This window comes from Colias philodice, chromosome 17 (assembly GCF_061535455.1).
Source record: "Colias philodice isolate Cphi_HAF_F1 chromosome 17, ilColPhil1 Martin Lab GWU primary, whole genome shotgun sequence".
Taxonomy (NCBI): Eukaryota; Metazoa; Arthropoda; class Insecta; order Lepidoptera; family Pieridae; genus Colias; species Colias philodice.
The window spans coordinates 2,381,104-2,405,308 of NC_143102.1; the positions used below are offsets into that span (position 1 = coordinate 2,381,104).

The 24,205-nt window shown below is 33.1% G+C and overlaps 2 protein-coding genes and 1 long non-coding RNA gene across 4 annotated transcripts in view; 1 reads left to right on the forward strand and 2 right to left on the reverse strand.

Annotated features, from left to right (window-relative positions):
* LOC149480885 (uncharacterized) overlaps positions 1-24,205 on the forward strand; it is a 462,413-nt gene that overhangs the window by 82,571 nt on the left and 355,637 nt on the right. The window lies entirely within an intron of this gene.
* LOC149480886 (zinc finger protein 277-like) lies at positions 6,651-9,282 on the reverse strand. Its single transcript, XM_089705810.1, has 2 exons — positions 8,933-9,282; positions 6,651-8,490 (listed from the first exon to the last, which is right to left on the reverse strand). Exons 1-2 carry the CDS (start codon positions 9,180-9,182, stop codon positions 7,442-7,444), a joined length of 1,299 nt encoding a protein of 432 aa, XP_089561936.1. The 5' UTR covers positions 9,183-9,282; the 3' UTR covers positions 6,651-7,441.
* Positions 11,992-24,205, reverse strand: part of nord (neuron derived neurotrophic factor nord) — a 28,105-nt gene continuing 15,891 nt past the window's right edge. The window contains exons 2-13 of one of the 2 annotated variants that reach the window (XM_089705747.1): positions 22,664-22,831; positions 22,085-22,197; positions 21,717-21,805; positions 21,377-21,495; positions 15,729-15,985; positions 15,364-15,455; positions 14,828-14,986; positions 14,481-14,592; positions 13,841-14,010; positions 13,103-13,251; positions 12,767-12,874; positions 11,992-12,604 (exon numbers count right to left, since the gene is read on the reverse strand). In XM_089705747.1, coding sequence (XP_089561873.1) covers positions 12,466-12,604; positions 12,767-12,874; positions 13,103-13,251; positions 13,841-14,010; positions 14,481-14,592; positions 14,828-14,986; positions 15,364-15,455; positions 15,729-15,985; positions 21,377-21,495; positions 21,717-21,805; positions 22,085-22,197; positions 22,664-22,831 — 1,675 coding nt within the window. In that variant the 3' untranslated portion in view covers positions 11,992-12,465. Of the gene's footprint in view, positions 12,605-12,766; positions 12,875-13,102; positions 13,252-13,840; positions 14,011-14,480; positions 14,593-14,827; positions 14,987-15,363; positions 15,456-15,728; positions 15,986-21,376; positions 21,496-21,716; positions 21,806-22,084; positions 22,198-22,663; positions 22,835-24,205 lie in introns of both variants that reach the window. The other variant, XM_089705746.1, reaches the window with a different exon arrangement.

Consider the following 24,205-nt stretch of genomic DNA (forward strand, 5'->3'; position numbering starts at 1 on the left):
AAATAGGAGCCAAGAAAGATTCCTTCCAAAAGGGAAAAAAGGAATTCCCTTTTAAACATTGCATGGACGTGTACCAAACTGATCATTAGATGAAGTCGGTTAAAAATAGTATAAGTAAAATATTCATATACCTAAGGTTGAACCCTGGTTGGTAAATAGGTAAATCAAAATTATGCCGAAAAGCAACCACCGAAAACCCGGTTCAATTGACCATGCAGCCAATTTCGTTTAACAAAATTTGAAAATATGAAAATAATATATTTTTTCTATAACCCTGTGATATGTGACCTAATTCAGGTTACAAAACTGTATCAAAATTCAATCGGCGATCGAGCGATATAATCGTTTCAGCTCATAGTCGCGTAACTAAAAATTGAATTTGTCAAAAATCAACTAAAAAGTTACAAAATGTTAGGAATTGGATATTGAAATAGGTACCTAACTCCCTTACTTTTCTAGAGATTTTTCAATTAGTAAACTCGTTCAGCTTCGATAGGTAGGTAGGTAGTTATTAGTTATTACGCTTTAATAATTTCGTTTTCTAATTTGCTACAAGTTCAAATGGATACTAGTTATTCGTCCCAGCTCTGTCTTCAGAGCTTTTTTGTTACTTATAAATCAACGGCGGGAAATACTAAAATTTATTTATTCTTAGGTAATAGGTAGGTACCTACATAAGCTACAACACTTCAAAGTTTTATCAAAAAACGTACTCTTATGTATCACTTAGGTACGACTGAATCATAACTGAATGCTCTAAATACCTAAATCGAAAGACATTTGTATCATTGACAAATTGATTTATTACGTTACGAATATAAGTTATTTGAAAGATAGATTCAGTACCCTTAGGTCTGATTTTTCAATCGTAATGTGTTATGTGACACAACTTTAGACGATAAAATATTCTCTCTTACCTTGATCCATTTGAATGTTTTGCTGAGATGACATATTTATCTTTTGAATAACTTCAAATAAAGAATCGGCCCCAGGAGATCAAACAATAACATGTTTAATGTCCAGGGGCCAATTCTGCAGGTGTTATTATAATCACTTGAAGAGGTTGGCTTGCGTTGGATGGACATGTAAAACAAGTAGGTAGGTACTTAGGTTGTTATTGCCTTGAAAAATCTACGAAATTTTTATTCATTTTGGATTGATAATTTGTATTTTTAAATTATAGTTTTAAAATGTAAATAAAATAGTTTCTAGGAATTTATGGCAATGGGTAGATACCTTTTTATTCTAAACTACAGTTATGCTTTGCTCAATAGTTATACCTACTAAAGTTTTAAGAACATTTCTTAATCTAGATACTTAGCAATTCTTTCCACTTACCTACTTAATTAGTAAAATCTTCAGAATTTTAGCTCAAGCTGGTTAATTAGAGTTTATGTAATTGAGACAGCAATGTAATCAGGGTTTTCTTTATGAACAAATAAACTGGGATTATAATGAGTGTCTCCGTATGTTGGGAGAAATAATATTTTTTTCTGGGGGTTAATTAAGTTTTCCATATCATATTATTTTTTATATCCAAGATGATTAGGTACATATCTATACAAATAAAGATATTATATTAATCAAACCTAGAATTAATAAGGCTTTCTAAATTCCAATGACGAAAAAATAATCGGGCTAATAAATAAAAATATTAACTAGGTAGAATACCTACCCAGTTAATTAATAGGAAAAATCCTACTGGTCTTCACTTTACTTAGAAACATAAAACATGAATGGTACCTTCATCATAAAATATATTAATGAAGAGTTTGTTTGTTTGAACGCGCTAATCTCAGGAACTACTGGCCCTGTAGACAAAGTAACAATTAAAAAACGATAACGAAGTTAGAAAAGGAAAAATGTATGGGATTGACATTAGATAGACCACGTGATCTAACGCGGCGTATGTCAATCCCATACATTTTTGCCTTTTCTAACTTCGTTATCGTTTTTTAATTGTTACTTTGTCTAAGGCCCCTGGTCCGATTTGAAAAATTCTTTCGGTGTTAGATTATCGAGGAAGTATAATAGGCTATATGTAAATTATTATCATCACGCTAAGACCAACTGGAGCGGAGCCTAGCGGGTAAAACCGCGGGGCGCAGCTAGTCATAAAATATAGTAAATATCGGGTATCATTTAAGCTATCACCAATTTAATTAGTTTTGTGTTTCTTAAATAATAGGGTTTGTCCTCAAAATAGTAGATCTGTCACCAAAATGTAGTCACCAAACAATGCAAAATCAGTTTCACAATAAATCACCTAAAATCCTGAGATATAAGGTCTAGTACCAAATAAATGTTTTTGTATACAGTATTATAATAGGTGTGTCCTAATATGCATTTAAGCAAACTAATTTAAAGAGATCACCAATAAATCATATTATGTTACTAGAAAATTGCATTAAGGTCAAATAAAAAATTAGGGTTGTCATCATCGTTTCAACCAAAAGATTCTGCTACTTAACTAGACTCCCAAGGTTCTAAATTTCCACTGGTAGTATAAATTATATTTAAATAAATTTTTTAGCAGAGTAGTAAATAAAACAATTAAAGTCAAAATAATCAATATTTATTGTTTAAAATAATTACCACTGAACAATCAGCGCTGGTTTAAAATAGCTGGCTTATGGCTAGCAGAATAGTAGATAAAACACTTAATTAAAGTTAAAATAATCAATATTTAGACCACATTCACACGAGAGCTTTTTTAACGTCCGTTAAAAAAGCGTCCAAATAGAACAAATGCATTCCCAAGTATATGTTCACACGTCAGCGCTTTTAAAGCGCGACGCTTTTTTATCGCGCAGTGTTCTATTTTCAACGCTCGGCGTTGGGCGTTAAATAAAATAGACCATAGGAAACTTCTTACTATTATTCAGACGAGCGCTAAAAAAGCGCCGGCGCTGCGTTCAGTATGCCGCACGCTCGCTCAGCGGTAGCACGTGTTTGTTGTGCTTATAATCATCAGAAAATCGATACGATGTCGTGGATTGTTGATCCCGAACTATTCATTATAGATGTGGAGTCTCGTCCGTTCCTGTATTCAAAATCGTTATAGACATTTGAAAATAATTAAAAAAATTCCGGGGTATTGCCTTAACTCTTCGTACAGTGTCACAAACTGCCCTTTTAAGTATCTCTGTTCATTCAGAGGATGTACCCAGAATGCCTTTTGTTTTCTTTTTCGTCTTTTAATAACACAAATCGCTAGTGCCAATCTTTCTTTCTTTCTTTCTTTCAAATATACCTAACATACAAAAATTAAAACAGTAGGTATTTTTATCATATTCCTTTAAGTAACATGTTTATCGATGACGAGTTTGAACAAATACCTAAGTAGGTACCTACAAGTGGTTTATTAAGAACAAACTTTCCGAGGAATTCTAAGCAAATATAATAATATAAATATCATAAAGATATTACGCAACTGACATTACGTAATTATTTTAGCAGAAACCATTTCCACGTCTTACTGAAGCCAGAGACGAGACATGAGTGATTTTAAAGCGTTAGTATGAACAACCACAGAGAGAACGTTTAAAAAGCGCCAACGCCGGGTTTTAACGCAACGCTTTTTTAACTCTCGTGTGAATGAGGTCTCATTCTTAAAAATGATAACCACTGAATAATCATTTGGTCATCATTGGTCAATTTTTAAAGCGCGCCAATTTGTCTCCGCCCCTTTGATAATTTTTTCATTAAAATTATAAATTGATGTATTAAATTGGTAACGAATACTATTTATTTAATATCTGAACGAAATAAAATGTTACTACTGTATTGGTGACAAAATATCAAATAAAAAGGAGTCGCAGTCAGGTATCGATAATCGATTTATTTGGTGACAGATCTACCATTCTGAGCACAGAGCTATTATTTAAGTAACAAAACTGTTATTATAAGAACGAAGTTTATATTCATGTAATGCAATATAATTTTATTGGTTATTGATCTCTTACTTTACACATATATTAACATTAATTTGATAATTCATACCTGGGAATAATTTTTGTTTATCTGAGAACGAAAATATTTCGTGGTGATAGATCTATTTATTAGGTGATACAACTTGATGACAAATATAAATTTTGGTGATAGAAAATATAGTTCCCGTAAATATCTACGAAAACTATAGATAGAATGAGACAAAAGGAAAACTTATTGATCAGCCACAATATCTTAGATAATAGTTTCAACGATGGGTTACGTGCGTAGAATCTCTCATCCGTGAAGATTTAATTACCTACTACCCACTCAGCTTAAAGCTTTATAGCAAAGCTGTTATAATAATCTTAATATAATATCCAACTAACTTTATAAACGTGAAAGTTTTTAAGATTTTTTAAGACCTAAAACAGGTAACTAATCCGACCAGAATTCAGATTACAGATATACCTAAGTACATTAGGTAAAGTTATGCACCTAAGTCATGTACATACAAAAAGTCGGTTGACAAAAGTCGTCACTATAGGTACTATTGCACTTACCTATGTACAAAACGCTAATGCGAATAAAAAATAATTATTGGAGGAAATAACTAGAAACGAAGTAGTTAACAGGTTGAGAGGAGATAGTTAGTTAGTAGGACGCTGTTAGACGCGATTGTATCTATTAATTCTGAGATGAGAGAAATGAGGTTCCTTCCTTCCTGTAAATCTATAGTTCCTATAACTTAGATACTTATGCACCTACTTGGCAAATAATATTCTTAAGAGTTCAATCAGCTAGCTGCGATAATAATCATCCACAGAACAATAGAGATCACGAGAGAAATGAGATTCCATCCTTCCTGTATATCTATAGTTCCAATAACTTAGATACATACTTGGCGAAGAAATTCCCAAAGAGTTCAATCAGATAGCTGCTATAATAATCGTCCACAGAACAATAGAGTAATGAAGATCTTTCCTAGCAAATTGCTCGTATGTAAAAAAGCTTTTTCTATTTCTTACCAATACGTAGTTAGCACCGTACAATATTATTTATGTTCAATGTGGTACTGATGAAAAAAGCGGTAACTGTATAAAAAAATTAATAATATTTCACAAGTAGGTAACTAGTTAAATTTCAATCGGCACTTTCGAATTCATATCGGATAAAGTAAAGCTTGTTTTCTCAATCCAGAATAACATAGCTTATGTTAATGCGAATAAAGTTTGTAATATGGATGTATGAAGGCTGCAAATAAATTATTTGGATTTAGGAACATAATAAACATAACCTAAAAGTTCACAATCAATCGATTAGTGTGCAAAATAATGTACAAGTAATATTAATAGTAAATTGTACAATACGTTGATTTAAATGACCATGTAACAAGAAGATAATTCACGTATCGTAAGAATTAAAATTTTTATTTTCTATGATTAGATACCTAGTAGGCAGATGAGCCAATCTCTTATTTTTAAAGTAGTACAGAGCCATGTAGTAGTAAGTAAAATATTAGCCAGTCTTGTAGTCCTATCTGTCTTAAGAATATTAAGTATTTACTATTTAAATTACACATAAGTATATATAAAACTATTTTTTTTTTTATCAATTTGTTGTTTCTATAAAATAAACTTAAAGTATTGAAGTAGAGATTGTCTAATCTAAAAATGAACGCCCCTCCACTGTGTTTACGCTCACATTCAAAGTACGTGTATAGACGCAATACACACAAATTGGTCTGCCTCATTGGTCGTTCAGTCCTCCAGTCCAATCCATGCCCGAACGACAGGACCAGTTGGCCAACTAGTGCATAAATGACGCGATGCACGACAGAACGGACGTGTCATTCCGTACATAGCGCGCTCTCCCCGCCATACAATGCTAGGCACCTGAACTGATCGCCCGATTAGTTGACAAATCAGTGCGCGAGACAGTCAAAGTTTGCAGTAGAATCGCCGCGCGCACACATATAAAGTGGTTCAATAATTATTTGTCCTCACACATTGAAACAATTAAGTTTAGTGGAGGGGCGTTCATTTTTAGATTAGACAATCTCTACCAGCTCAAACATTATATTTACTTACAGGAATAGTTTTATGATTGGTGCAAATAAAATACAATACATGAAGATAAATGCAATTTTATTATAGTTTATTCTTTTCTGAAATCATTTATGCGGCGATTACACCTAACGAGTACAGTGGCGAGTCAGTGTCCTCGGCCGAGTGCTCGGTTGGTATAAACACTTCAACGAGTGCTCGGCCGAGTACTCGGCCGAGAAGAGCGGCGAGACAGTCACTAGAATCCCAATTTGTTTACTCGGCCGAGTACCCACTCGCTATCCCGCTCGGCAGGTATAAACACGCACTCGTCGCGTCACTCGGCCACTCGCCACTCGTTCGTTTCGTCATTGTATTTTTTCAAAGAATTATTATTTTTATTTATTATTTCTAATAAATCCCACAATTCGTTAATAATATCTGGTAACAGCCGATTTAAAACCCGTTTAAATTCTTTTTTTTTTCGATCCATTGCAGACGTCCGCGTCGTGATCAAAACTGAACTGACTCGCCACTAGTGAAATACGTGTAAACACCCACTCGTTTCGGCAACTGTCTCGGCCGAGAGCGTATTTACTGACTCGCCACTGTACTCGTTAAGTGTAATCAGCGCATTAGGTAAGTAAGTATGTGAAAAAAATCTAAATATAAATAAAATTTACAAACAATATTACAATTTACTATTTCTCATATTTTTATATAACTCATTGTACTTCATATTCAAATGACAATATTTGTAAATAAAAATTTAAATATAATATACATATTTTCATTTCAGTGATTATTTAGTATTAATTTTAGAACATGACTTTACTTGCACATGCCGCATGTCATGCAATACTGTCATGCATACGGGAAGACAAATATTGCATAGTTTACATTTATGGACAAAAAATTCAAATACATACCAGCAATTCATAGCATATAATATCATTTTAAAAATATTTCAAAATATATTAAGTATCTCCAGAAAAAATGTATTTAAATAGATTATCATAATTATTGCTCAAATAACACATTAATTTCATATTCAGTCACAACCCAATATCCAATTTTTAACAGTAAAAAATAATTTCACTCATCATCATCACCATTACTGGATATTGACTCAATATTAAACAGAATACATTTTAAGGATATATCATATAAGTTTACACTCTTATTTATATAGGTTTATTTTAAAGATCACTATATAGTTAAAGATAGAAAGATTTTTAAAATTGAATAATTAAAACACTTTTTCTGCCTTTTTTCTGGTTTTATATTTTTTATGATTATTTTAGCATTATAGTTAAGAGATTTAAATTAACTTTAGATTATTACGTATGTCTTAAAAATTGGTTACAATTCACATTGCATGTGTTTATATTTACCTATTTCTTGATTATTCATACATTTTTATAATTCAACTAGAGTCCATAAATCCTCCATAGATAAAAAAATTCCTAATCATTTAGCACAGCCATTGCCATCTCCTTAGATATACTATCCGACATGCTATTCTGATTCTCAATGTCTTTCTCATCACTGGACCACCAACTTTCGTCCTCATCATGTATAAAACAGAGAAACAAATCGTCTTCATATGTAGGAAAATAATATTCCGGCTGATCCCACTTCTCTTTCCTTAAAACCCAGTGATTTGTCTCCTTTATATGTTTTTCTAAGTTCTTCCGATCATCAAACTTAGTGTCACACGATAAACACTGTTTCAAATGTATCTGACGTCGAATGTAATTGACTATTTTGACTTTGTGGTAGAAGTCCATGCCAACCGTTGTTTTTGTGAAGGAAAACTCGTGTAATCGCTCCATGTGATCAAGTATAACCTCATATTCTGTTTCAGTGTGGTCACAGAGAAGGCACGTTATTACTGGACCATTTTCTTCTGTCCATTCTGACCAATCAGGATCACTATCCGCATTTGAATCATTGTCAACATCTAAAGTTTTCTGTGTATTCGGTTTTTGTGTATGTGTAAGCCTATGTTTGTACGTTGGTGGTTTATCACCTACGTAATTGACTAGAAAGTATTTATCGTAATCCTTATTGCTGGGATTGATTCGCTTGTGACCTTTCTTCCGCATGTGTTCCTTAAGTATAGTCCGATCTTTGAACAAACCTTCACAATATATGCATTGTAGTTTTTCTAACTTTAATGCCAGAAATTCCACGAGATCATCAATGAATATAAGATTGTCTGGTTTAGCAATGTGGAAGTTGTGTTTTTCAAACAAATGGTTGAGATAACTTGCTCTTGTACCAATAGAAACATATCGGCAAAATAGGCATTCTTTTGAATAATTTTTATCTTCTCTTTCGAATGCATGTCTTTCCAACAGTTTCTCTAGTTTTGTTTGCCGTAAATTAGATCTGAGTTCTTTGTCTTCCGGTAGAACATCACTTAAGAGGAAATACTCCTCATCTTTTGACTTTGTTCCATCTGGTTTTTTGTCTAGCAGCATTGTTGTGCAAAAATATGGCAGAGATTGTTCTGGAAAGGAAAAATGGATACCATTAAATACAATATACTTTTTATGCAATTTATACAATATGTTACATTCATTCACACAGTATTATATGGCACAAGAGAGTACAGTATTTAATAAAACATAATAACTTAAAAAATATAGAGTTCTAATAAGTGCATTGCATTAACAAAGCTCTTCAATTAAATGAAACAGTTCATCAAAGTAAATAGTAAAGCCACATTAAATAATTAGAAAATGTATGTAACTACAACAAAGACCAAGAACATACTCTGTGGCATACCTACACTATGGAATAAAATGCAATCAAACAATTTTTGGGCTTTCATACAAATGATGTGTGTTTGTACATTATCATTATACCATCATACTAATGAATGCCTGAAAAGTCGTACAACTTGTGTATGATATAGGTAAAGAATTACCGGTAAAAACACTGCAATTTACCTTTGAACCTGGACTTCCAATACTTTATATATGCAGGTAAATCAGCTATTTGGTTAACATCTGCGATAACTAGACGGTGTTCCATGAATAGATGTGTTAGTAAATCCTTCTCTGCAGCGGGTAAATTGAAGTTTTTATCACACAAAGGGCAAGCACCTTCAACTACATCATCACTCTTGAAAATACTGGGTTTTTGTACGTTTTGGTGCAATGTCAGCGGCCCAAAAAATTCCTTATCGCTTGAAGACATTATAGTAAGTCTCAATATTGGATTATTAATGTATTTTTAGTAAGAGATGAAAGGAATTTCAAGAAATAGAATAACAAATCGCCACATGTGACAGTGTACAGCTGACAATTGACAACTATTGCAGAATTGACATTTGACAATGACGTTATAATATTTGTTTTCTTTATTCGCTGTTAGGTGTCACGAATACTCAACTTTTTGTTTGATTGAATTTGCAATAATAATAAAATTAATAGGTAATATTATTATGTTGCTAATTAGCAAGAACATAATAATTTTTAATATTTAAATAACATTAAATGATAGTCTCTTATTCCATGCTGTGTAATTCGGGTAAGGCAAGAGACGGCACTCTCTTGAAGGAAAAACGTACTGCGGCTTAGGGTTACCTATCTTAACACGTTCGCGGACAGTAACGACCACTGGCGTCTAGACAGCTAAAAGTGATACGACAGTACGTCTGTCGACGTATCAGTTTTTACTTGCATAAAATCAGTACGCCAAACGACGAGCGATTTTTCATACTATCATAAAGAACGGCATGTTGTACTGTCATCACAGGTATAATTACGACTTTTGTACTGTCACTGCATTATTTACAAAAATTCGTCAAAGGAAGGTACTTCCACGCATACATTCATATTTTTTTACCCCTCTCTCCGCGCACACTACGCCCGTGGGCGTCATGTTTGCATACGGTTAGTCGAGTACTGCGCCGCTGCGGTGATCCCGCGTGCCGCGTGTAAATTGTTGTTTAGAAATTGAGTATTTTGTTTCCAACGTAATTTAATTGTTTTACTCATACTGGATGTACTAATTCAAGTCTAGTTGCTTATGTAAACAACATATTTATGTTGCTATTGTTTGTTGTGAACACGATTTTGTTGAACTAAATTTGTAACGAATATTTTTGCAAATGGCGTCTCGAGACTCGTTTGAAAAAGAACAAAAACGTCTTCAAGACCTGTTTGATGCAGCGTCTACCCCTGAATCGAGTCCATACCCATTTGCTGATGATGGTGACTATGAATCTGACGCTGAGTTACTTACGACGTTTACGCCTATATCCGTTCTGTCATATCATATGGTTTTTTAACCATGTGTTGTAACACTACGCCCCTGGGCAATGTATGAAAAAAAGTAGTGTCTCAGTAGCTGCAACCTGTAAACCAGTACTGTCCGCGAACGTGTTAATCTCGAATTTTAATATTCCGAATATCATAATCCAGAAAACGTTTGGACATTTTTTCATAACCCCGAATTTTAAAATTTCGAAGTTTTGTTTGCCATATAATCGCAACTCCGAATTTCATTTGCCCATTTCTTTATTTGTACGACGTTTTACAATCCAGACGAATGAGTTCCAGACATACGAAATCTAAATGCACAAAATCCAGATGACCGTAATCAACACATGATTTTTAAAACACAAATTTTTGAAATACAGTTAATTGATATCCAGACAAACAATGTCCAGATTTTTGAAATTCAAATAAACGATATCCAGCAAAACGTAATCCTTCCAGGGGGACGCAGCACGAACCTAACCTAACCTTCTAAATAGATTTTAACACTTTAACCTTTCTGTAATGGGCAAGTAAAACAATAGCGAGTCGGTTCTGGCACTCGCCGGCCGCTGCCGCGGCACGCTCGCTTCGCTCGCTCGGCTCGTGCATGGGGGGTCACAGTTCAAACCTAACCTAACCTACTGAGTCGAATTTGACACTTAAACCTTTCTGTAATGGGCAAGTAAAACAATAGCGAGTCGGTTCTGGCACTCGCCGGCCGCTGCCGCGGCACGCTCGCTTCGCTCGCTCGGCTCGTGCATGGGGGGTCACAGTTCAAACCTAACCTAACCTACTGAGTCGACTTTGACACTAAAACCGGTCTGTAATGGACAAGTAAAACAATAAATTTACTTACTGACAATGTTTATTTTCAGTCGATAGTAAAGGTATAATCACGATTGTATGGAAATCAAATAAAAAGATTATGAAAATCTGGCAATAGTTTATCTGTTATACGATTATATGGGAACCAAATAAAAAGATTATGAAAATTTGGCAGTAGTTTATTTGGAAAATGGTACGATGGGGAACAAAAAAAAGTATTTTGAGAATCTGGTATAATGAGATCTGTATTATGAGAATACGGGAAACAAAAAAATACTTTTTAAAAATCTGGTTTTGGTGCATCTGGAAATTGATTCATCTGGGAAATTAAAAAAGGAATTTTAAAAATTTGTCATTCATTCCATCTGTCTTTTAAAAGTTCTAACAACCGTTTTCGGGGTTTTAAGATTCGGGTAATAGAAATTCGAGTTTTTAATTGGTTACCGCGGCTTAGTAGACATAATCGTTACGGTTAAAAAAACGCGATACTAGAGAGTTGTATCATGATATTATGTTGCTATATAGATAACGATATAACCCATTGACCACCGAGCGGCCCGATCGGGCCGAGACACAATAGATTTTCTATTGTGTCTGTGATCCGAGGACTGACGGAATAATCAATCTTCTAACTAGAAAAAACATCCTGAGAAATTTTTCCCACTAGTCATTTTATTACAAGCCACGGTTTCAATATGAGTATTCAGTAGCGGTGACCGTCAAAGTGGTCATTTCCAACAAAATTTTGCGGTTAAAATCCACAGCTGCAGCGGTTTATCTGTAGCTAATTATTAGCCCAGACAATATTTTGTCACTCACGTACCTTGTGCACAATGGCACGAATGCAAAGCTTGATGCAAAGAAATATAAACAGGATATAAAGATAACTTATAGGTAAGTAACAAAAATCCAAAATTATACCATAAAAATGAATTTTATTTCATAATTTTTATTAGCTAAACATTACACTCTCACGTAAAAATAGTAGGAACTTACAGTTTGTTCAACTATTTTAAATGCCATTATATATTTTATGATCTTTAACTTAATTTTTTTCCTTAAAACTATAGGATAAGGCTTAGGCGGGATATAAAATGGCGATGTTAGTATTAAGTTTTAAGTACATACATAAAATAAATAACAAAAAATGCCTCTTATGTCTTATAAATATTTAAAACTATCTATATTTACGTTACATAATATGTAATATTATTAAGTAGCACAAAATGTTTTCTTTCAGTTCTATTTATTTATCTTTTATAAAAATTCTGTACTTCATTAGATTTTTCCATGGCACAAAACGTAACAAAAAATTAAAGCAGTCTCGGTATACAATCAAAGCTACACTAAATAACTAATACTGATTCACTATACGTTTATTTTAATACACATTAATCTTTGCACGACGCATTTGTATCTGCATACAACACTTTGTATGGAACAGGACTGCCCTTGTTGGCGGCTGTCACTTGAATGGCGTATTTGCGGCCAGCTTTCAAACCAGAGACCTTTTGTACGATTACCCTCGTTCTGAAAAAAAGTAAGTAAAGTAAATAAGTTTATTTTTTACATAGTAGGGTAGCTAATTCCATTTTTATTTTTTTTAATAACTTAAAAAAAATCTGCCATAATTGCTTAGATAGAAGCATATATAGATAGAGATATAGATAGAGCTTAGAGAATTTTACTTACGGTGGGCGTTGCATGTGACTTATACATTGAACCTTTGCCCCAGATTTTTTGTTGAGCATGCAAGTGTAACCATCAATGGATGATGTTTCCCTCGTTATTATGCAGTATCTGTGAAAAAAAATACATTGAAATAATATATAGATAGATAAATGATAATATTGTACTATAATAATTATATCTTGAATATCTCTCAGCGTTTTCAACATTCGTACAAACGATAAAAATGCATGCAACAAGTGAATTTATCACTACATATTATTAGAAGTTTAGTCATAAAGAAGTTTCACTTCTTACGTGTGTACACTAGTACACGTACACATTTTTTTAAATAAATACCTTATAACATCGGTAGCATTATGGTTGGCCGGTAAGAAAGCGATGTCAACAGATTTGCAGGAGCGTCGCGGGCGCAGTTCTCGGACTGTGGCGCCATCTTCCAGCAGCTCGGGGGTACTGAGACCCCATCTTGTTGTTGATGCTGTTAACTGAAAAGGAAATTTATATGACATTTTTTATAATAATTATAGTATACTAGAGGTCTGCCCCGGCTTCGCCCGTGGCACATATTTCGCAATAAAAGGTAGCCTATGTTCTTTCTCATGGTCTAAATATTTTCTGTGCCAAATTTCATCAAAATCGGTTGAGAGGTTTAAGCGGGAAAGCGTAACAGACATACAATAGACAATAGGAGATGAAAGGCTCAGAACTTAGATAATTCGAACTATTTTTTTGTGAATAGGAACTTTATTCTGATGCAGCAGTAGTCTGTAGTAGCACAGAATATAATATAATAGTACTACGTAGTAGTAGTAGTAAAAAGAGTAGGAAAATTATGATCTAAGATCTAATTTAACTACTAATCATTTAAATGATGTGAATGAAGTGTGGTCACTTGTTTCAGATGAGAGATTTTTGGTGCCAAGAAAGTAAAAATCTTGTAAATTAAATTAAAAATCGAATACCTCTAATCAAAAATACAATTAATGTAGTCAATAAAAATGTGCTTACACCCAATATGAGAATAAAGAAACAAGTAAAATAATTCTTTTAATAAATGTACCTAAAGGTACTCACCTCAACATTAACAGCTGTATCCCTGTACCATCTGTTTGGCGTCACCCGTATGATGTATCGGACCTTTGCTTCTTCAGAACTTGAGTCGAATTGAACGGAGCCTTCGTCACTTGTTTCTTGTATAGACGAGCTTGGCATGGGCGCTGGTACGAAGAATTTTGAATAGGGTTCTGTAAGCAGGGAAAAAAGTTATTTTTCTATGATACCCGATTGAAAAAAGAAATTTGACGTATTGGAAATGGTGTTTGGATGGGTAAAAGGGTAAAAAATCAGAGAAGATAAGATAGCTTCACCTAATTGAAATGAAACAAGGAAAAATAGTAGTGCATACGCAACGCTAATGAAACTCAAAATATTTACTTCGGCAAGAATTATCAAAATCAATTAATATTTCTTTGTATGAATTTTTCTCTATAAAAAAATCTTATATATATATAAAATTCTCGTGTCACACAATGTTAGTCTGCATACTCCTCCGAAACGGGTGGACCGATTCTCATGAAATTTTCTGTGCATATCGGGTAAGTCTGAGAATCGGCCAACATCTATTTTTCATATGTACCACGGGCGAAGCCGGGGCGGACCGCTAGTATTTATATATATTGAATCCATATATTGTGTCGATAACACTTTGACTTACCAATATCCTTTATCGAATAAAGACGTTTTCCTTTCACACTGATTTCTACATCAACGGAACCTCCACATGTAGTTACAGCTAACCATACACCACCACCCGTTCCGACAGCAGCCTAAAAATTAAATCAAATCAATAATCCGAAACTTTAATCGAAAGATACAAGTTTTAATGTTTGGTTTTGGCGAAACTGATGTAATCTATACTAATATTATAAAGGTAAAGGGTTTTGTTTGTTTGAACGCGCTAATCTCAGGAAATACTGGTCCGATTTGAAAATTTCTTTTTACAATAACACATTAACAGTTTTACATTAATTTAATCCATAGACAAAGTAACTAAAATCTTACCTTAAAATAATAAACGCTTTTTCCCTTAACATCAGACTTCAGAGGGACATTTTCCCTTAGCCTCTTAGCTGTGGAGGTGCGAGGGCGGACACTTCCGGTTGCTAGGAGAGACCCCGCTCGCCTGTCCCTTGCAACTCCGAAGACACTGACAAAATACGTCTGGAAATGATAAAATAAAAGCTATTGTTTACGAAGATTTTATTAACGATTATAAAAATAAGGTTATAATAAATGAAATATTGTCTTCAACGCAGAATATGAAGAGAAAATATATGTACCTAAATAATAAGGAAGCATCTATCTTAATAATATAGAAGTATTACGTATAAATAGTTCCACAGTGTGGAAACAATGAGGCAAAATTAACTAATTTTTACTGGCTAAAAATGTCAAAATTCTATGCAGTATGCAGCTTAGCTGATGTAGATCTCTTCTATTTCAAAAGATAATTCATTGTGGAACCTAGTTGGTTCTTTTGATAATCATTATAATATGTATATTCGATGGTTAAAATTTAAAAATATAAAATAACTTACCGTACTAGGATCAAGATTTTCAATCAAATGGTGAGTTCTATCGCCGACGCAGGCGATGACTGGATCTTCATTGGATACTCTTGTACTACGACCTGTTCAAATACTAATAAGAATTACAATAATAGAAACATCGTTCAAATAAAAAGGAAGTAACTTATTGTGATCTCATTTTATTATTTCGAATTTTGACATTATGTAAGACACTAATAAAAACATGCGAATGTATGTTTAGCTAAGATCTAGATAAATGAAGTAAACTTCAAGACTGCACGTTCTATGGTTCTAACAACCTAGAACCATAGAACCTAGCTCACATCGTCTTATCAATATTTTGTAGAAAACTTAGTATAAAATCATCAACTCACCAAACTTCTTCCTCCTGAAGACATTCCTATAATTCCCGTCAAATATACTATATCTATCCACATCCATATCAACTGTGTTTTCATCATCTGAACGAGCTTGATTGTTTCTATTCCTTTGTCGCTTTTCATTAGAGGAATCTTCTAAGTTTTGTCTGTTTGTACAGATATTTGTATCTGCTTGAGCAGCGCAAAGGGATGTGTAGTTCTTCCGATGTGACGCGACCACACAGTATGTGGTCATCTGGGGATCTATAGGGCTGGAAAAAATAAGGCGATGTTATAAAATATATATATCTATTTTCGTTTACAGATAGTATTAAAACACAATGCACCTATTTTATGTGTACATAAGATTGCAAACCAGCTAAGAAAGTACCTATTAGAATAATGATAGATATCTTATAATATTTATTAAACAGATTAAGGAAACCAATTCTAAGGACATTCTCAAAAGATATTATATAATATTATATTGTAGGTATAGCAAAATAATTAGTATCGTTTATTGCGAAGATAACATCTTCTTATAAATAAAAATGAATCGCAAAATGTGTTGGTAAGCGCATAACTCAAGAACGGCTGAACCGATTTCGATAATTCTTTTTTTATTATATTCCTTGAAGTACGAGGATGGTTCTTATGTAGAGAAAACGTAAACATGTACCACGGGCGAAGCCGGGGCGGACCGCTAGTTGATGTTAAAAATTATGCTTAGTTATATCAATTTCGAAGATACAAATAGAATTTCTCAAATCATTCTGGATCGTTTTACAGAAAATTAATGCAGAATTATCACTCATTGGGCTTGTAACTTATCGAACTGGGCATAGCCAGTGCAAGGTTTATCCAGATAATGAAACTTGATAGAATACCTGTTAATATTGCGTCTAAAAACGTTAAAAGGAGTTATTAGTATAGCGGTTCGGGCTCACAAAAAGCTGGTCACAAGGAGGTAATTATTAGACAGTAGTAGACTTAAGTATTACGTCAATCCTATTGAATTGCATTAAAGGAAAGGTCCGTTTATAGTGTGGGGGGTAAAAAGTTGTATCTGGGGTCGTATTCTCGAATTGTGATCATTACATGAACGATGTTTAGATAATTAATAAGCATCTAGAATTTTTTCTGGTTATAGAAGACTTAAGAAATTCAGAAAAAGGATTGTTATATTTGTAAAACTTTAGTGTTGGCTTGCAAATATTTACATTCCTTTCATAGAAGAGATCATGAAGCGAAACACTAATCACCCATGTGTCATTAACTGTCTTTATTGCGAGAAATACTCGAGTGCACCATGAACGCTGAAACACGACAGATAATAAGTTGAAGAAGATAAAACGTTTATTTTCCCAATTAAGAGCTAGAAGCCACAAAACCTTGTAATTAATAATAGCGGCATCGTATATTTGACAAGAATGTGCCTTAAAAGCACTATAATAACCCCCAACAAGCGGATAATGATTACAATTAATAACGACTAATTAGAAGAAACTACTCGCAAACCAGCAAAACATTTAGCGTCACCCACAAAAGGAGTTATTGCCTCTCTAGGCGATATTCTTTTAATTATCGTACAGTTATGTGGTGGAAAAAGTCGCACGTGTTGAGAATAGCCACCCATCAGGTCCTGTTAGGTTAAGTTATCACTGAGGTATATAACAGTCGGCATGCATACAAACGCTATAGGCAAGAAATTTGCTATAAAATTAATTAATATGCTTCCTACACACTTTAATATGACTCGTTTAAGGTGGAATATTGTAATACAATGTTTGTTATGACTTTGTGAATGTGTTTTCTGAAATACGGTTTGCCTGACGACGAACAGACAATGCTTAAAACACGGTTTGAGAACAATGTCGTTAGGACACGAAATGATACCTAAAATCTTAACAAATAATATTGACGAATGTCGGTGACGAATTTGATATTTGGTTTTAAACAGTTACCTGAAATATACCAAGATTATATTTTTTGATTCATCTCTTTAGTGCGTTTTAACGTACCTATTCGTTTATTGAAAAAAATTGAAATAGCCAAATATTAAAAAAAAAATCGAGTCTAAATATTAAATGTGCAGATAAATTTCTTTTTACGAACTCGCCTTCATAGCAGAAGTGAAGGATTATCCAAGATAGCACAAATATATTTTGTTCAATTTTATTTATACTTGCAGTACAAGAATTGCGTACAAATTAATTTAATTATATTTTCTGCAGTATCTCATTTACGGCTATTAGACTTGCAACACGTAATTTGAAATCAGGCAGCCATATTTTCATCATAAGGTTTCGATGGGTGGCAAGACGCGTGGTTAATTTACCTTTTTCATATCTTTACATACCTCGAGATGCAATCAAAATTAGATCCAAAAATTAATCAGCATAAGACATTAATTCCATTATCCCACATGTAAAGTTCAAAGCCGTGCTGTACAAGAAATCGGATTTTAAATATTTATTATTAAAGCGTAAAATCGATTAATTCGCTACATGCCCTTGCACAAAAAGTTGAAGGAATCAAGCTTGCCTTTGCTGACTGTTTATTCTATTTACGCGTTCCTTCGCAGTTGCATTCGCTACAAATAGTATGGTTCGCTCATAAGGGTAATTTAAAACTTTACGAGATGAGAATCGAAATGTTGTTAATTAGTGTTACACCTAGCGTGTCGAAGCTCATTGTTTTTTTTTTCGACCGAGTTAAATGTCAAAATGGAACCCGCGCAAAAAATGTCATTGATATAGTGCCGAATGGAGAATGATCAATTACTTTGGGGTAATTTTTAAATTAGTAATAATTAAATTGTGCACGCCAATTACATTGATTATCATGAATTATCCGTTCTTCTTTTTGGTTTATGTCCACACTAGCTTCATACATTATCAATACTTTAGAGATGTCTTCCGTAAAGAAGTCTCTGCATTTAAAATAATTATATTACTTACTAAACATATTTTTAGGAATAAAAAAAGGTTATTCCAATAAAATAAAAATCCAGTCTAATTATTAATTATCTTTGGCTGTATAAGCCGTGGCCTTTATCAAAAAAGAAAAAAAAAAGTTCTTTGAGAATCTGTGCAATCCCTAGTGTTCGTAATTCGAATTCTATTCTGCGCATAAAATTATAATTGTATTCTTGTTACGTTTTTCTTTCATTTTAATTAATAATTCCTCTTTTTGTTTTAATTATAAATACATACTTAGGTACTTAATCTACGTTTGGTAAAGCAATGGGGATTGTCTTTTAGACAGATTGTCGTAATAGAGAACTTGAACGACGTTATTTAGGTATGAGTAGGTAAGTTTCGTTTATATAGCTACTGAGTTTTTTTTAACTTTCGTAGATATACTATGAATTAAATTATAAAGATATTTCAAGTTATTTTAAACACTACAATTACCTAATGGAATGTTGTTATGATCGAGTACCTACGCTTGATCTCATCGTACCCGCAACAATGTAACCAAAATGAGGAGTCAATCAGTGTTTTATGACTTCTATACTTTATAACTACTAGTAATTATGGCCGTATTATATTATTGTTAATGATTCGAATAGCTATAAATAACTCCTTCTTATATTATAAATGGATAAGTTGGTAAGGTTTGTATGTTTGTTACTCTTTCATGAAACAAACTACTGGACAAGTTTGGTAGAAACTTTACAGTAATATAAGTTACCTACCTATACTTTGGAATAACACATAATACGAGCCCGGGAGTGGAACCGCGCGACACAGCTAGTAGATAATAGATTGATAGATATGATTTGGTTTGGTAAATTACATATGTCGTCAAAAGAAAGTTTTCGTAAAAGAAAGGATGAAATCTAATTTTTCCCTCAATTTTCTCCGATAACGACCTCTCAAAACCGTTTAACATTGGGAAAATCACGCATAATATAAAAAAGCTATATAAAATTGTTCTACACCCCAAAAAGTACCTAAATATTAGATTCATCATATTTTTTTCATTACTTTAACTGCGGATAATATTATGTCGTGAGATATTCTTCTAAAAGTAGGTACCTACTTCATCGTATCGTGTTGTGTAATACCAGAGATAATATTATTATAATACTATACTATTTAAAAGCAAAGTTAAAGCAAAGTTAATAGTTATACTATAAGTATCGTTTAATGTTTACTTTACTATCCATAAAACATACATTCTTACATAAATAATCATAAATATATAAATTCCCAATTGCTCATTAAGTTAGCTATAATTATTAACACCTGTATCAATATCAACGTAAAAACGACAGCAAATTGGCGTAAATAAAAACAAATGTGAAAACTAAATTCAACACCAAAGTGTGTTAACGTCTTTAGCAATTAAAGCCTTAAAGGGTGTGTATTGGACGCGAAAAACCGAAAGCTTGTCCGTAGCCAACCATCGCGTGTTAGATTGTATAAAGTAAAGCTGCGTTCACAATGACACTTTATTTTTAACAATTAATTTAGAAATTAAATTTGAATTCTGACTGAATTACATGGATGTGTATTGTTTATTCTTCGAGATAGTGTAATAGTAATGGGTTTATATTATGGTGCACGGGACACGAGCACGTTAAGTTTTCATGAAATAGAATAAAAAAGAAAATAAGAATGTATGTACATTTTATGTTCTGAGAATAAATCGATATTGCCAAGACTTTTACAAGCGCGGCGATAAAAACGTAGAACAGAAAGAAACTTAGAAAGCATAATAATTCAGAATACTAAACCAATTTAAACGAATCCTTTTTTTCGTCTTAAGGAATTAATCGCACCCTTGGCGGCTTCGATGGAGACATTCTAGTATTTACACAAAAAATCACCACTACGTATATTTCCTAATCCGTCAATCTCCGTCACATGACGCTGCGTACATCTAAACAAGTTTTTTATTTACCTATCGATGACGGCCAATCACAATAAAATGAATATTCGATTCTGTGGATTCCACAGTTTTTGCAATTACCAAGTTATTTAGAATAAAAAAGCGCGGTGTGGACGTTTCCTAGTCGAGTCATATCCTGCCATATATGGGGTATCATAAATTCATCTATACTCGTGACGAACTCAAAGACAGCGTGGATTTATGGTTTGTGAGAGTATAACGGTGGCACTTGACGGGTTTTTTATACTGTAGTCCAGTTATGATATGAATTTAATGTATTGGTTACCGAGAATGTACGCGGATGGTGTTTACTGTTTACGCGACATTGTGAAATTGGGCCGATGAAATGGGGCATCGGTTTATCGGTTATCTTTTTAACTTCGAAGTTTTCGATTTCTATTCAAATGTGTCTTCAATTTTTTTTTCTCAAATTTCAATAAATGTCCCTATAACTGATTGCAACTGGGCCTGGGAAACTGTCAATGGGAACCGAGGAAGGTTGTTCAGTGGCTCCAGTCTTCATTTTACAAAACGCAAATATAAAATATATGGTCTACTATAATTAGAATAGAGTATAGATACTATGATATTAAACGATATATTTTTTGAGATATTGGTTAAAGTATGTAAGTTCAAATAATTAGATATAATCAAGTATGTAGTTTAGTATGTATGAATTTTACTAGATATTTCTAAATAATTAAGATTTTTTAAATTATTATTAACAGACTACAGTAATTGTTATAATTTTATCATCTAAATACCTAGGATCCCAATTCGCTGAGAGCCTCCGTCGAGAGCGGATACGCAGGCGCATGCGCACAGGCCGCGGTGCTTCGCCCCTCACGCTCACTGCTGCGGCGCCGCCTTTTGAAGAAAATAACTGAAAACAATTTAGTTATATTATAACATTATCTTCCATTTATCACGACCACCACCGATCAAACGTAAAAATAAACGAAAGTTTCGAGATGGATAATGGATATATACTTAAATTCATATCTTTTTAAGAGGGGGAGAGCTAGTGTTGTATTAAAGAAGCTTTCTATTAATCGATACTTTAACGTAAGTAATAGAGACTTAAAATAAGTTTATTTTATATACCTGTAGTAAATATCGATCCTGATTTGTGATTATTGCTGATAGAGTGCTCACATCTCCACCACTGCTTTCTTGTATAAGATCCAGATGGTCTGAAAAAAAAGTCAATCAATCGTTTATGTTTTCAATATCATCTCCAGAGCTTCAGTGGTAAAAGTTCTATACATCATCTAGGTTTATTAAGCTAAACATTTTTATATGTACCTACATGATAGACGATAGTTAACCACGCATATTCATTTATTCCGTTAGTACATATTGATCCGTGATTTTTTTTTATAAATGGTACTAATTCAACTTAGTGTTTATCGATACTAAATAATATAATGTTTATTCTTATCTATAATCATGATAATAATCTGAAATCTCACCGTCAGAACGTCCAATTTCTCCCCGATATAACGCCCAGTGGAAATCCCTGGTACACGGGCTGATTGTGATGAAAACAGACGATAGTGATAGCTGCGTCGTGTTTAATTCCAAACTGAAATTTTACATTTGGTCACATATTTCCTTTGTTATGTACATAGTTTCGTTGTTCGTCATTTTAATTAAAATTCGGACGATTATATTGCAATGTGGGTACTTGGTTTATTTTCATAATAATATTACTATTATTAAAAATTGCATATTTCTTATGATAATTAAAATTTCAACAAAGTTTCAACAAATCGAATCAATACAGAACACAGAATACAATACATAACTGTTTTTTGTTAACATTACATATTTTAATTTGTTCGTTTTCTAAGCAATTATGTTTCAATGGGCCTGACATGACCGCAAGCGTTAATTTTTTTTCGTTTTAGTACATAAAAGTTACATATTATAATATACATAAAAGTTTGTATAGTTTTCAGATCATCCTTGTACAATTTTCAGATCATCCTTGCGGGATCGGCAGATCCTCAAAAAAGATGAATCGAATAAAATCTATGAATTCCACTCACTTCCTAGTCTCTCCCGCGTCCAATCTATACACAGTTTGGTTGTCCATCGGCAGCCACTCCGCCAGCCTGGCCAACGGCCGGGTGACCAGGACGCTCGGCGCGGCCAGACCGGCTCCCGCCGCGTGTAGAACTATCAACGTCGCTACACGGACTGTTAATCTGTTGAGACTTCTGGAAATGAAGTGTTTGGTAAGAAAATAAAAATTTTAATTTTTATGAGGTTTTTTAAGAGCTATAATAATAATAAGTTCTTTTTTTAATCATAAAAATTACAAGAATGTATGCTTTCTTTCAGATAAATTTCCAATGAAAAGTTCAGTGGAATTTTTTTAAACGAATTTAACCATAGTTTATTTATCTTACGGATGTGACCCTCTATAATATGTTTTGCTTTATAAAATTCCGGAATGTTTGAAGTTCCGGGATCAAAGATGACCTACACTTGTCCTTTTTAACCCCTGCGAAGATAAAAAGGGAATAGAAATTTATATGGGTAACGACTATCCCTTGATAAATTGAAATAACGGCAGGCAGCTAGTTCATTACTAACTTTTTTGAAAGTGGAACAGAGGAAACATAGGAACAACAGGAACTGAATATCGAGAGATATATAGTAGAGAAAAATAGTTAAGGTTAAATCCGTTTTTACAATTTGTTTTGAACTATTTGATACAGGATTATACGTACTTTGTTCGCTTCGAAAGATAGTAATCAATTTTTGAAGTGAAACTTCTTTATCGGGGTTGAAAAAAAATTTAGTGTAACATTTTTTCGTTACGCGTGACATTTTTCCGTTACGCGCCATCTTTTTCTGATCCCTACCACGCGTGATTCGACGTATTTCTGTAAAGTTGCATAAGTATAGTAAATTATTTTTTGAAAAATAAGGTCATAAAGAAGTTTCACTTCTTACGTGTGTACACTAGTACACGCACACATTTTTTTTCTGAATTAATAATTGGATGTTGCCAATCAAATTTATGTCTTAAAAATTCATTATCATTAAATTAATTACTTTTTAAACTATTGAACTAAATATAAAATTATTTATTCATTTCACAAAAATATGACTAAAAACAACAATAGATTTACATAAACCACAACAACGCATAGCAACCAAGAGCACGTATGAAAATGCGTTGTTGCTAGGTCCATTCCGATAAAAGACCTAAGATGCTATACCTATGCCTAACTGATTACAGATACTGTGAGCATTGTATTACCATACATAGCATATGATATCAAGGCCCGATCAAAGCCGTAATATCAAAACTAATATTATATGGAGGAAAGTTTTGATATTTTTGTTCCTTTGTGACGAACTCAAACTCTTTACACCCTACAATAATTAATAGTAGAGATTCTCTACTATTATATGTATATATCTATATAATATCTCTACTAGAGATCTATGAGTATAATCTAATCTTGTCTTTCGCTTGCTATTTGAATGTGTGTATTAAAAGTTAAAACAGCAATCAAAAATATGTAACAAATACCCATCCGAAACTTGACAGTTTTTTTTAAGTGAAAACTTCTTTA